Source organism: Solea solea, chromosome 20, assembly GCF_958295425.1.
Source record: "Solea solea chromosome 20, fSolSol10.1, whole genome shotgun sequence".
In the NCBI taxonomy this organism is placed as follows: Eukaryota; Metazoa; Chordata; class Actinopteri; order Pleuronectiformes; family Soleidae; genus Solea; species Solea solea.
The window spans coordinates 13081550-13095089 of NC_081153.1; the positions used below are offsets into that span (position 1 = coordinate 13081550).

The 13540-nt window shown below is 41.6% G+C and overlaps 1 protein-coding gene across 1 annotated transcript; it reads right to left on the reverse strand.

Annotated features, from left to right (window-relative positions):
• Positions 1-7700: 7700 nt before the first annotated feature.
• On the reverse strand, positions 7701-11402 carry polr1f (RNA polymerase I subunit F). The gene is made up of 4 exons (XM_058620051.1): positions 11062-11402; positions 9381-9522; positions 8741-8949; positions 7701-8582 (listed from the first exon to the last, which is right to left on the reverse strand). The coding sequence occupies exons 1-4, from the start codon at positions 11361-11363 to the stop codon at positions 8084-8086; spliced, it is 1152 nt and encodes a 383-aa protein (XP_058476034.1). The 5' UTR covers positions 11364-11402; the 3' UTR covers positions 7701-8083.
• Between the last annotated feature and the right edge of the window lie 2138 nt (positions 11403-13540).

The window sequence follows — 13540 nt, forward strand, 5'->3', positions numbered from 1 at the left end:
TTACACACTGGACCTTTAATGTTCACAATCCAGTAAATGGAAATGGGAGTTAATTTGGTTTTTTGGTAAAACATCTGAAGAATGTGCTTATATCATGATCTATGCCAAAACATGACATTTTGAGTAAGACCTACAGAAATGTCTTAGAAAATGGCAAGAAATATCGGCAAGATTGACAATGTACGAGAAACTGCAACGACGCCATGGTTGGAAAACCCCTGACTAGAGCTTTTGAGACATTTATTCCAAACATATTGGCCCAGAAATTCTCTGTATTTAACCATTTCGGGACATTGTGCGGATGAGACGTGTTCATAATAGCAGGAGAATCTCTGCAGGATCCAGGTGAGGGGGGTGGAGCCTGGCTTGAGCATGCAGGAAGCAGGATATTCACCCATTCACTCACTATGGACTCATTAACTGGGGAGCTGGCAAGACTTCTGCAACTAAGCTTGCTTTGGTTTAGTTTGATGTACTGTAGGGCCCCCTTTGCCCTTTTTGTCCTGGGCCCCCAATGTCTATTGAAACACCCCTGCTGCTTATCCTTTCAGAGTCTTAAGGTGGAGCTGGAGCCAATATCACAATAATAGGTGCACTTATCATAGCATTTGTAGTCATTCAAATGGTCATGGTGCAAAGAACAAATGCAAAAATCACAACTTTGAGATCTTAACACACTGCATCTATATTAAATCAATTTCAGCTCAAAGAAGCTCATCGTGTGCTCTCAGAGCACAAGCTGCTGGTTAAAGCACAAGTCTCTAAACTTGGTGAGGGAAACTGGGAGGATCTTTGTGTCTAAATGAAATGTTAAACACATTTGTCATATGTCGTCTTTATTAGTTAAAATCAGCCTGCTTTTGAACCTCAGAGGACAGTTCGCTGATCACACTGGTTTCTTTCATCCTCTTGTCAATGACTTTATAAGTGTTTTTCCAGTAATCAGCTCCAATGCACACACCACCATCATCATCATCATCATCATCGTCGTCACCAGTATTGACCACCCATGTTTCACTTTCTCTTCATCTCTCCTTCTTTCCTTCTCCTTTCTCTCATGCCCTTTTTCCTACACAGAGTCCCCACAGCCCCACTCTGCAGTTTGACAAGTTTGTCATAAAATTATTATAATAAAATATTTACTTGTGTCTGGGGTATTGTCCTGTAAAGATACACGGCTAAACATGAGATCATTTTTTCCAAGCCTCGTTGTCCCCCACCCCCCCTCTTGGCTTATTTATTTTTCTGTGGTTTTGGGAGGTTGTGGCTGAAAATCTGATGATATGCTGTGTGTTCCCTCCCTTTACCCCACCCCTCACTACTCTTCTCCATATTTCTGCTCTGCTTTTTTTTTTTTCTTTTACATTCACAGTAAATCACGAACTCCACTTCTACATCTATGTTCCTAGGGATGACCTATACATACTTTATTAATGTTGTCTCTGCAGATGATGTTACTATCATAATAACTGCATACTGTTCAGATTAATATTTTTTTTTTTACCTTTTGTCTTGTCATTTCCTGTGTTTTGGGTGTAGGAGTAACGGTTCGGTCAGAACACTGTCTAGACGCAGACAATGTGTATGTGATTACACCTCGCTCTTTTAATCTTCAATCTTTTAGGGAAAACATTTTTGGTATCTGTGAAGTCGGTGGTATAAAAATAGCAGACAATTGTTTGTCTTGTGCTGTACAATAAAATAAATGTGCTATTTCACCTTCGTGCCGTACTGGGTTTATATCAAAAATGATTATTAATAACACTGAGGTTTAAATGTGGGGGTTCCTGTTCCAGGCCTCATGTCATAAAGTATACACATGCTCCAGTATAATTTAAATTGACTGTAAAATGGCCATCCTATAACTAAAATAGTTAGATTTATTAACTAAACCGAGATGTGTATTGTTGTTTGTTTTTGTTTCACCTCTGTCCACAATCAGAGAAGGAAAGATAACATAATTAAATCACTTAGGGATCACTGGACTAATCTTACTTTCAGTCGCTGCATCGACACATTCACTGACGACTCCCTGTGGAATCCACAAAACTGTACAAAGTAAACATACACTGTATGTAGACCCAAAAATGAGCAAAATGGTGTCACAGGAAACACTTGTCAGTCGTCGCCGGGACTACTGAGGACAGGACAGTGGGTGTCGGGTGCCAAGGAAACACACTAACTATGGGAATCTAGCTCACTGACCAAAAGTAATGTTTACTTTTGGGGTTAACAGTGTGTGTGCATGTGTGCTTGTATGCGGGTGTGTGCAGACACCGATCCCTTGAGAAAGACTTGAACGCTTGAGTCGGCCTGTCTCTGTGTGTGTGCATGGGATATTTGCCTACCTGAGGGAGTGCAAAGCCGAGGTGCCAAAAATCTCAGAAATACCTTTGAAAATGCCATAAAGGGATTTCACGGTTGAAACTAGGCCTGTGAGAGACGGGCTTTGATACATCTCCGTCTTGTCTGGACTGGGCTGGTGGATATATGGCCACAGTTGTACGGCTCTGACTGGTGGAACACTTAAGGTTTTATGACCTGCTGCCATTTGGGGCTCTGGGATGGAGCACAGTGCCTGCCACATAACTAATTAGGCCTGGCTAATGGAGGTGCACAAGGGTGGAGATCTGTGGATTGTGGGGTGGTGGATTTGTTGTGGTGTGTCTGCATGGATTAGAGTGAAAGCCAGCGAGAGTGTGGCATGGCTCGTTTGCTCTTTTGAAATTTGGACCTGGGACATTAAGACTCCACAGCACCAACAGAGAGAACATAACTATCAAAGCAGCAAGAGGTGTATGTAAAGATTTGGCACAACAGAAACAGCACTTCTCCTATTGCCTCATTCCTCTAACCCCTCCCTCATCTTCTCTCCATCCATGGCTCATGAAGATGAATGACTGTGCCTAGATATGAGAGTTCAGTGGCGGGGAGTTAGGGGCGGCGGGGGTGTTGTCAAAAGTGGAATGTGTGTGAACTGCACACCGCCTCCTATAAATCAGGGAGACAAGTAGGGGGAGGAGCAGGAGGAGAAGGGAAACCGGGATGGGGAAGAGGAGGAGTCACTGTGAGGGAGTGATATTGACAAGATAAACTGGAAACTTTCTGGAGAAAGTTTGAAATGTGCTTCTTGGAACGTAGGATTCTGCTGTCGAAGCCTGGGTGTTCTTGTTATACAACATTGACCATTGTCATGACAGTCAACACAGGGAGTTCCACTACATTGTAACTTTCAAATATTATATGGAGCAACGGCCGTGACAACTAAACATTATCTCTAAAGCTGCAACAGGGAAATTCAAAACACCAAACGTTAAAATTCGTTTCAGGCAGTAAATGTTTACAAGATTAAGTTTGGATTCATGTCAAACAGAACACACCACTTGGATAATAGATGGACAGCTTTCATTTAGCCTGTCCATGCCACAAACTTGTGGAGAGCTCAACAACTTTGTGATGACTGAAGGTATCTATTTTTGATTTACAATTTTATTTTTGAATTTTCCATCTATTAGCTGGGGCCAGTCCCAACTGACATTTGGCAAGTAGCAGGGTACACAATCTGGACAGGTGACCAGTACATCATGGGGCCGACATAGAAAACCAGAGAACATGCAAACTCTACACAGTAAGGCCCTTGGTCGAACCTGGACTTGATTTAGTGATCATCTTATTGGACTGGGCAGACTGGGTTTCATAAGAGGGTTTATAAGCTATGGTGTGGAGCAAGACTTAGTAAGAGGGCAGATGTAGGCTCCATCATACATCCATACTACTATGTGTTTGTTTTAAAACGTCTTCTTTGGTGTTTTACAGCAGTTAGCATAATGCATCATGTTTGCATAACTGCCTTCTTCTCTTGTGAACACTTCTTGTTTTACAGTTTAGGGATGATGGTGTGGGAGATTTGCGCAAGGTTAGGTCCCTCTCGACCCTCTGAGGAGCTGGAGGACAAATCTCTTCATGGTTCCCTTCTTCCCTTTTCTCTTCATCTCTTCAATCTCTTTAACCTGATTATCCAAGGTCATTACTTTATTCATGAGTTCATCCCAAGATTCAGTTGTCTCTCTATTTTCGTCATCCAAGGCCTGCGTGGCATTTCTTAAAGACTCTACAAGGTGGGACTTTTCCCCATGCCACTGGAGCCTTTGCTTTTCCAGGGCTTCCTGCATCCGGACCAGTGCCAAGGATGAGGTTTCTTGCTCTTGCTTGATGAGAAGCGAGGCCAACTCATGATCAGTGGATTTCTCAACCGGTTTGGTGCGGCTGGTATTGGTCTCCTTCTTCATGTCTGATTCGGCTTTTAGATCAAGCATGGCAATTTTTCTCTTTAGCTCTGTGATCATGTTTGTTTTCTCATTTGTAGTCTGTGCAATGGTGTCTGCAGCAGACTGGGATCTTGTTTTCACAACAGCCTCTGGTTCACATGTTTCAGTATGAACTGATACAGCCAGTGCCTTTTTTTTCCACGTATACTTCTTTGGACCTTGGTTGTTGACTGGATCTCTGTAGTTATTGTATGCCTGAGGTCTGTAGTTATTATGGGCCTGATGTCTGTAGTTATTGTAAGTCTGAATTCTGTAGTTGTTGTATCCCTGATGTCTGTAGTTATTGTTGGCAGGATATCTATAGCTATTGTGGCCCTTATGTCTGTAGTTATTATAGGCTTTATGTCTGTAGTTATTGTAGGCTCTTCTGTAGTTACTGCAGGCTGGGCCCCTGTAGGATGGACCCTTGAAGGTATTGGAGGAAGCACCTCTGAAGTTATCAGATGGCTGACCTTTGTAGGTCGAGTGAGCTGAGCTTTGGTGGACATAGTTAGCTGGTCCCTGGTATGCGTAACCAACTGTGCTTTGGAGGACATAGTTAGCTGATCCCTGGTAGGTGGAGTCAACTGTGCTTTGGAGGACATAATTAGCTGATCCCTGGTAGGTGGAGTCAACTGTGCTTTGGAGGACATAGTTAGCTGATCCCTGGTATGCAGAGCCAAGTGTGCTTTGGTGAATGTAGTTAGCTGGTCCCTGGTAGGCAGAGCCAACTATGCTTTGGTGGACATAGTTAGCTGGTCCGTGGTAGGCGAGGTCACCACTGCTTTGGTGGACACAGTTAGCTGCTCCCTGGTAGGCACAGCCAACTGTACTTTGGTGTAAATAATTAGCTGGACCCTGGTAGGCGTAGTCAACTGTGCTTTGGTGGACATAGTTAGCTGGTCCCTTGTAGGCAGAGCCAACTGTGTTTTGGTGGACATAGTTAGCTGGTCCCTCGTAGGCAGAGCCAACTGTGCTTTGGTGGACATAGTTAGCTGGTCCCTCGTAGGCAGAGCCAACTGTGCTTTGGTGGACATAGTTAGCTGGTCCCTCGTAGGCAGAGCCAACCGTGCTTTGGTGGACATAGTTAGCTGGTCCCTCGTAGGCAGAGCCAACTGTGCTTTGGTGGATATAGTTAGCTGGGCCCTGGTAAGTGTATCCAACTGTGCTATGGTGGACATAGTTGGCTGGTCCCTGATAGGCGGAGCCAACGGTGCTTTGGTGGACATAGTTAGCTGGGCCCTGATAGGCGGAGCCAACTGTGCTGTGGTGGACATAGTCAGGTGGCGTTTGGTGGGAGTAGATAGCTGGGCTATTGTATGCATAGCCAGTCTCTGTATAGATTTCAACTCTAGACTTTCCTTCAGTTGTCTCATCAACCTGTGCTTCATTGGTTTCATTTTCAGGCGAAACATGCGTTGATACAGATTTAGTCTCTGCTCTTGTCATCAGTGAAGACTGTGCTTCAGTTTCAACTGCAGACGGTTCTTCCATTTTCAAGTCAACTTGTGTTTCATTTAATTCATTATCCGATGAAACCTCAGTTGACAAAGATGATGGCAGTTGAGCCTCTTCAGCCTCTGCTCTTGTCATCTGTGAAGACGGTGCTTGAATTTCAAATGCATACTGTTCTTCCATTTGTAAACCGTGCTGTTTTGTGCAGTTGGTACCAAACAGATTATGTTATCACAAAACTGACACCGTTGATACCTGGTAAAAAACAGTAGTTGAGACCAAGTTTTACGGCAGTTGCATAAATAACTCCTTAACCTTTACCTTAAACACAGCATTGGTTATTTACTTTGTTCTCCTTCCTTCCATCCTTCTCAGTTATCAAATGACACTAAAACACACAACATGAAAGGCACATTTATAAAATAATGATGTGATTGTCAGCTTTTTGCTGATGTCATATACTTTCTGCCAGCTCATTGGAGAACAGAGAATTTGACCTGCCTTTCATCTGCAGTCTCACCACGCCATAGTTCACCATCCTGCATGTTTTAATAAATGATTTATGATGATTTGTGTGAAGTTTGCATGTTCTCTCCGTCCCACAGTCAAACAATATGCAGACAGACACTTTAATCTCACCAAAGGTGTGAACGTGAGAGTGAATGGTTGTTTGTCTCTGTGTGTTGACCCTACGATGCTGCCATGGCAACCCACCTATTATCATTATTATTTTCAAATTGATTCACATTTTTGCCTGGCCACAATTAAGTGCTCAGAATGCATTGATGGAACAGCAATTGGGCACCCCAGCCTTTGACCTGTCCCAGGATTTAAACCAGCACCACCCGTTACAAGTTACAAGACAGAAACAGTTACTACACTTGATCCTGACCAAAAGGCTGAGAAGCATATTAAAGTCTCAATGTCTTAAAGTGACTCAAAATAGTACGGTTTACACATTTTGTTGTATTTCAAAAACAGCATACTTGTAGTACAGAAGTCATGTGCTTTGATACTTTAATAAATGTACTTCAAGTGTTGTTAAGTCTACTTAAGTCTTAGTTTCTCGTTATAACCCTTTAATCAAGATTTGTTTTTAATCAAGGAAAAGTCCTTGCATCTGTTCAAAGTTCATAAAAACATAAGAAATACAATGTATGACTACACAGGCCCAATACTGGGACCCACAGTGTTACACATGACGTCTTTAACGTTGACTAATCCTATTGACAATTCCTTTTTTATAATATTTTTTGGTTCGGACATGGGTATGCATGTATCAAAGCCAGAAGTTGAGGCCATAAAATATATGTTCTTTTACATTTTTTTTTCATAATATATGTTCATAATTACTGTTTTAATCAGCCTGTTGCAGTCACAGCTGGATTATTACTTGAGATTACCAAATGCCAAAGTCATGTTTGGCCAGTAGAGGGCAGTAAAAGCTAGCTAAACGGTATGTTGTTGTAACTGAATCTGACTTCATGTTGCCTTTATATTTATTTAGATTTATTGATTACTATTATCTGTTGTTTCAGATACCTTCACATCAAGCAATCACCAGACATTCAACTCCATCATAACAGATTTAAATATATATATTGTGATATTTTTTTACATGTCATTTAGCAGACGCTTTTATCCAAAGCGACTTAGAAGGGAATTGAGTACAGCCTGCCAGGGGTGGAGTTGAACTTGCGACCATGAAATCTTTGGCACACAGGGTACCGGTCTTAACCACTGAGCCACTCCACCCCCTAATCATATGTGACAGATGAAGGAGGGTCAATTGTACAATGTCTGGTCCTGATAAGGTCTCCAACTCAACACCTCACTGCTTAAACTCTCCCTTTTGGGGCTGTCTCTCAGCCCTTCATCACCCAACAGCTACTGGTGTGGGAGTGAAGTGAAAACCAAAAACAGGTGATAACTGGCATGTCAAAATATTTGAATCTTTAATCTGTTTCAGTCAAAAACTGACACATTGACAAATCCCTTAGTGCAGACTTGGCAGACAAAAGTTTTCTTTGAGTTTGGCAGTATTGGTTGTCTTGCATACTTCACTGGCCAGAAAATTGTGTGTGCCATTCCTGGATTTTTGTTTTCCAGTGTCGATGAACTGATCTGAGAAAGTCTGTACCTGTCCTTTTCTTAGGCACAAGCTCCAAAACTACTTAAGTCAATGCACTACTACTCAACCTCGTTCACTAAAAGTGTGTTTTCTTGATAAGGCACCACTGTATATTTCACTGTAATGAACATGGTTGATAACACCACAATTATTTAACACAATGAACCTGATTTTCAAACACAATCTGTTTTCAGGCAAACTGCTGAATATCACTTTTCCTCTTCTTCTTGGACTTTGGTGGCTCGGGATCTTCACTAAAACCAGACGTGACATCACTATCTGTTGCATTCTTCCTCTTTTTGCTTTGCTTATCGCTGAGGTAGCCACTGGAGTCGCTCCCGTGGATGTCCATGGTGGAGAGCTCAATTTCCTCCTCCTCTTTTTCTTTTACATGTTCCACCTTCTTTTTCTTCTTCTTTTTCTTTTTCTCACTCACTTCATTGCCGTTTGCCTCTATCATTGATTCATTTAGCTCTGATGTGGTGATGCTGTCCTGTTGGCAGGACGGTGTTAGCTCGTCTTCTGTCTGGTCCTCTTTGACTTTGTCTTTCTTCTTCTTCTTCTTTTTCTTGGGGGTTACATCAGGAGACTCCTCTGTAGTTTCTGGATTCGGTTCTGTGTCTGCTGTGTCTGGCTGGTCTGCAGGGACGCATGTCTCAGAGTCCTCTACTGCCATCAGCTCTTGGAGCCTGACACACACACACACACACACAAATCAATTCAGTGAGTAGCTGCACCTGGCAGGGCATTATACACATGTAAATAGACAGTGTAAACATCAGTTTGAATAGCAATAGCGCATCTAGATTTGTCCCCTCCTCCAACCAACCCCACACAGCACACTTGCCTGGTTCTATCCAGCTGTCCTCTGATCAGCAGCACACCAGCAGTGTCAGAATCAAGTGCAGTCACCTCAAACTCCAGATCTGTTCCGATCCTCGGTCCTGCGTCCCTCCAGGTTTCAACAGAGATCGGATTTGGTTTGGGAATGCTGGCGTTAAAACAGCCATGCACCAGGCAGCCCACGTGGCTTATTCCTAGTTTATTAACCTTACCCTGGGGACAGAAAACACAGTGGCATTTTAGCCTTGTTTCTACCAAGCTGCAACAGTGCAGTTCAGCTCGCATCAGATTTTACATTTTTATCTCTGATATCCAACCCAGTGATCTTGACCAGTATCAAACCAATACTGATACCCATCCCTAGTTTATGGGTAACCTCAATGTTTAATAATGGGAAATAATTGTGTGATGATAGAGCACATCACTGAACCAAACTGATTGGTGGAAACAGGGCTTCTCTGTTTTTTCCTGGGTTGGAAATATGTTTTGCCAACTATAGTCATTCATATTTATTTTCCATGTATTCTTCCTCAGAGCCTCGTGTGCGTTTTTTAAATTCTAAATAAAAGGCATGGTTGGACAGACATGTGCCAACACTCAGGAGTATGACAATTCACAGCAAATGCTGTAAATGTAAATCTCACCAGCAATTTCTGTCCGTTTGTGGGTTGAAACACAATAAAGTTGGCTTCTACGTCCATGTGGATGTAGCTGCTGTCATCATAGACATTTCCGTGCGGGCCCACAATCCTGATGTTGTCATAAGCTAAAGGTACGCCTTTCAGGCTGCAAGAGACGCAAAGAAGCAATTTGCATAGCACTTAATCATCACATGGAATAATCAAACCAATGTCAAATGTTGAGCTGGGCTACTATTTTCTAAGTTTGTATGCTTAGTGTTCCTGTTACTTTACATTTACACAAACAACATACACACACACAAATAATTGAAACTACACATCCACAGGAATACACTGATGTGTATTGCTGCCACACCAGAAAAGCAAAAGTCAGTATCCCATGTTTTATGTGCCATGTTTTGACAAGATGTTTTTTCATTTATAACAAGCTATTACAACATTAGTATCACATAACAAGAAACTAAATTAGTAAATCAAGCGCTCCGATTTTCAATGTGATTATTCACTGGTTTCATTACAACATATAATGAATAATGTTGCTTGTTGACAACACAAAACATTGATTTTTAAGTTTGGGAAACAGCGATCTAAACTAGAGCTGAAACAATTAATCGATAAATCAATTACTAAATTCATCGACAACTATTTGGATCATCGATTAATCGGTTTGAAGCTTTTTTTCATGATTAAAACAAGATTTCCGATTGTTTAAGCTTCTTAAATGTGTATATTTTCTTAATTTCTTTGCTCTGGATAACAAAGAAATCATTAGAAGTTAATAATTTTGGTTTGAGGACAAAACAAGACAGGTTTGACTAACACCGATCAACAATTTTTAAGGTTTTCTGACATTTTATGGACAAAAATGATTCATTGAGAAAATAATCGACCAATTAATTGATTACGCAAATAATCATTAGTTGCAGCTCTAATCTAAACTTTTCAACACTGTTTTGACATTTTATGGAGCAAATAACTCATCAACTAAACCCGATAATTGATGAGTTAATCAGTTATGAAAACAATCGTTAGTTGCAGACTTTATCCCATCATCCAGCAAAATACAGTGATTTTAACATGTGATTAAAAACAAAATGCTACAGTAAAGTTGCATAACATTTCATTTTGCGTTTAACAGAACAAACCCCTATGTAATAACATACATATTAGAAATGACAAGTTTGCAAGTTAATGACGACTGTGGCCATTGTTGTGACTTACAGAAAGTTTTCCGGGGGGCCATGAAAGCACCATGACGTCTATCGGGGGCTCACACGCCTTTACAGTACTATCAGTTTTGTTCGGCGATTTAGTGGAACTTTCATATCAATGTTTAGGACCGTGTTATTGCCAGTTCACAACCACAATTCACATGAAGGGAAGGACTCCCCTAACGTTTGTGGCCCACGATTCTCTGACCTGAATCAGGTCTATACTGTCCCAAACCAAACCTAGTTCCTCTCAACAACAATATAAACAAACGACATATGACGTTACGACGTTAGATAGTTGACACTGGTTTGCTGTTGTGTTTATGGACTACTCGAGTGGTTTTGTCGTGTTGTCCACGTAGTTGAAAAGTTTGTTACGCTTATGACTGCTCGTGGTGCGTTAAATGTTTTTTTTTTTGTTTTTCTTTATTATTATTATTATTATTATTATTATTATTATTTAGTGTGACTACCTCTCAGAGAACTTGAGCAGCTCGGTCTCCAGCTCTCCCTGGATACCTGTCCTCTTCTTGTGCAGGTACATGGGCGGTAAAGCGACGTGTCTGCAGTGCGTGTTCATGACCAGACACGAGTACGGCGCTGACAGCAGCTCAGAGGCGGCGGCAAACGACGGGATCGCGCACGGAGTCGCATACGCATCTCTGCCCGGCGCGGTGGACAGTCCGGCGGGTTGGAGCTGGACACTGGCGGCGGGGGTTTCACCGGACATTGTCGCATGTTTTGGGTCATCTTCGTTATGCTCGAGGTTCGCCATGCTGCTCAGCGAGACCGGAAGACTAGCTCCAGTGGACTTCCGCCTTGACGATTACTTTTCCTTTTTTTGTTTTTAGAAGGACACCTGCTGGCCAGGAGGCGAAATTACAACAGTATTGGTGACACTAATCTACTTGATAAACATTGAAATAACAAATGAATAGGTCTGGTTTTCAAACTACAAACTTTAAACTTTACTTACAAAAGATTTTTCTGTTTATATTTCTTACCTAATTCCACCTGAAGTAAAATAAACCACTCTGAATGTATAATATTGCAAATGATTTATCTCTATCTATTTCTACATATATCTATTTAACTATCTATCTGTTTGTTCTGCCAAATAAATAAGTAAATATCTTTCACTTCGTTTAAAAAATATTTACTTGAGTTGAAAAATTGGATTTATCTGCATGCACTGTCTTGAACACACTGTACACAGGCAACAGAATGGCTACAGCTTAACATTTTTGACCAAGTGGAGAAAAAAACAACCAAATATTTCTTAATTTTAATCTAAAATGTATGATTTGTGTGGGCAAGATGTTTGGGTTAAATACACCTCTTTCCTGTGTCAGTTGCAGCTCAGTGACACTAGGAGGTGCATAATGCATTCGGTGTGGCAGATGTTAGAGTTGAATAAAGTGAGGATGGATCACTTTAAAGAGAGTAAAGTGATCCATTTTCATTCATAACTGTTACAACAGCCATGGCTCTTTCAAGGTATAGCTGTATACTAACACTAACCACCAAATATCACTTTCTTCTTAATTAGAGACCCTGATCCACATCACAGCAGTTAAAAAGTTATCTAATGCTTATAAAAGTACACTGAGCAGGAAGAATTTGTATCCTGTGCCAACCTTACAAACAGTTCCAGTTTCAGGTGACTATTTTCTACCTGACAACGTCATCCAGTCTTGATAAGAAGTGTGGCATCAACAGCGTTCATCATCATTCAATGTGCCCTTTGTGCAATGAGGTCAGCACAATGGGCTGTTCCACCAGTATTGATTCTGTATCTTGTTCTCATGTCCATCAAGTTCATTTAGGTCACATGAGAAATCCTACAGTACACACACTCAGACGTGCACATGTATGTATGTCTTGTGTAATTGTTTTTTTGACAGAGCAGCACCACAAACGGTGACGTGATTCAGCGGGGTGGTAGAGAGCTTCCCGCTTGTGCCTGTTGTCACGGTGAGGAATAATAACATGGTTTTCTAGACAACAGGAACTCCCTGCGGCCCTTGTTAATGTTTAACACACCCCCACCCCCACGCCACACACACACACACACACACACACACTTTCTGGACTGGATAAAACAACAACACAGCATTGAATTTTGAGGTAGTTACTGTAAACTGTGACTCGAGAAAAAAATAAAGTGTATATGTATATAAATATATATATAAGTAGTGCAAATACACAACATTTAGACTTAAAAACAGGTAAGAAAACTGTAAGCAAACAATATGAAAAAATAACAGTTAAAATATTGCACAGATAGTGTCGGGGGGGGGGTTGTTATTATGTTGTTATGTAATTTAGCAGTCTGATGGCCAGCAGAAAGTAACTGTTTCCTGAGTCTGTTCAGCAGCCCGTGCCAAGTGGAAAGGGAACTTGGCTTGTAACCGGAGGGTCACCGGTTCAAATCCCCACCTGGCCAAAAAAGGCTGGGTTACCCCTGAGCAAGGTACCCAACCCCCAATGCTCCCCGGGCGCTACTCAGTGTGGCAGCCCACTGCTCCTCATTCTAGGATGGGTCAAATGCAGAGGAATACTTTTCCTAAGGGGATTAATAAAAGTTAATCTTGTTCTGCAGGAACTGCGGAACTTCCTGTCAGACGCCAGCAGGGAGAACAGGGGGGTGGGTCAGTGAGGATCTGGTGAGCTCTGGTTAGGCAGCGCCTGTGTGCAATGTCCTGGATGGGTGGGAGTGGAGTCCCAATCATCTTCTCCGCTGTTCTCACCAGAATCAGAAGCTGATTTCTAGTTCCTTCCTAGAGTAAACAATCACCATACTAATATGATGCATTGTTATCAGAGCAATTTAATGTTCATCTTCCTAAAATAATGGCCTAAGTCATTTTTTGACAAAAATAAAACCACCTACATCCACAGTTGAACAGATCATAAGATCTTCCCCTGTAGTATAATGTGTTAAGAGTGAGA

Coding starts and splice junctions, on each gene's coding strand:
- polr1f (XM_058620051.1), bottom strand. CDS start 11,363: ATGGCGAACCTCGAGCATAACGAAGATGACCCAAAACATGCGACAATG. Junction 9,523..11,061: donor CTGCTCAAGTTCTCTGAGAG/GTAGTCACACTA, acceptor CGTCTCTTGCAG/CCTGAAAGGCGTACCTTTAG. Junction 8,950..9,380: donor CAAACGGACAGAAATTGCTG/GTGAGATTTACA, acceptor TTCTGTCCCCAG/GGTAAGGTTAATAAACTAGG.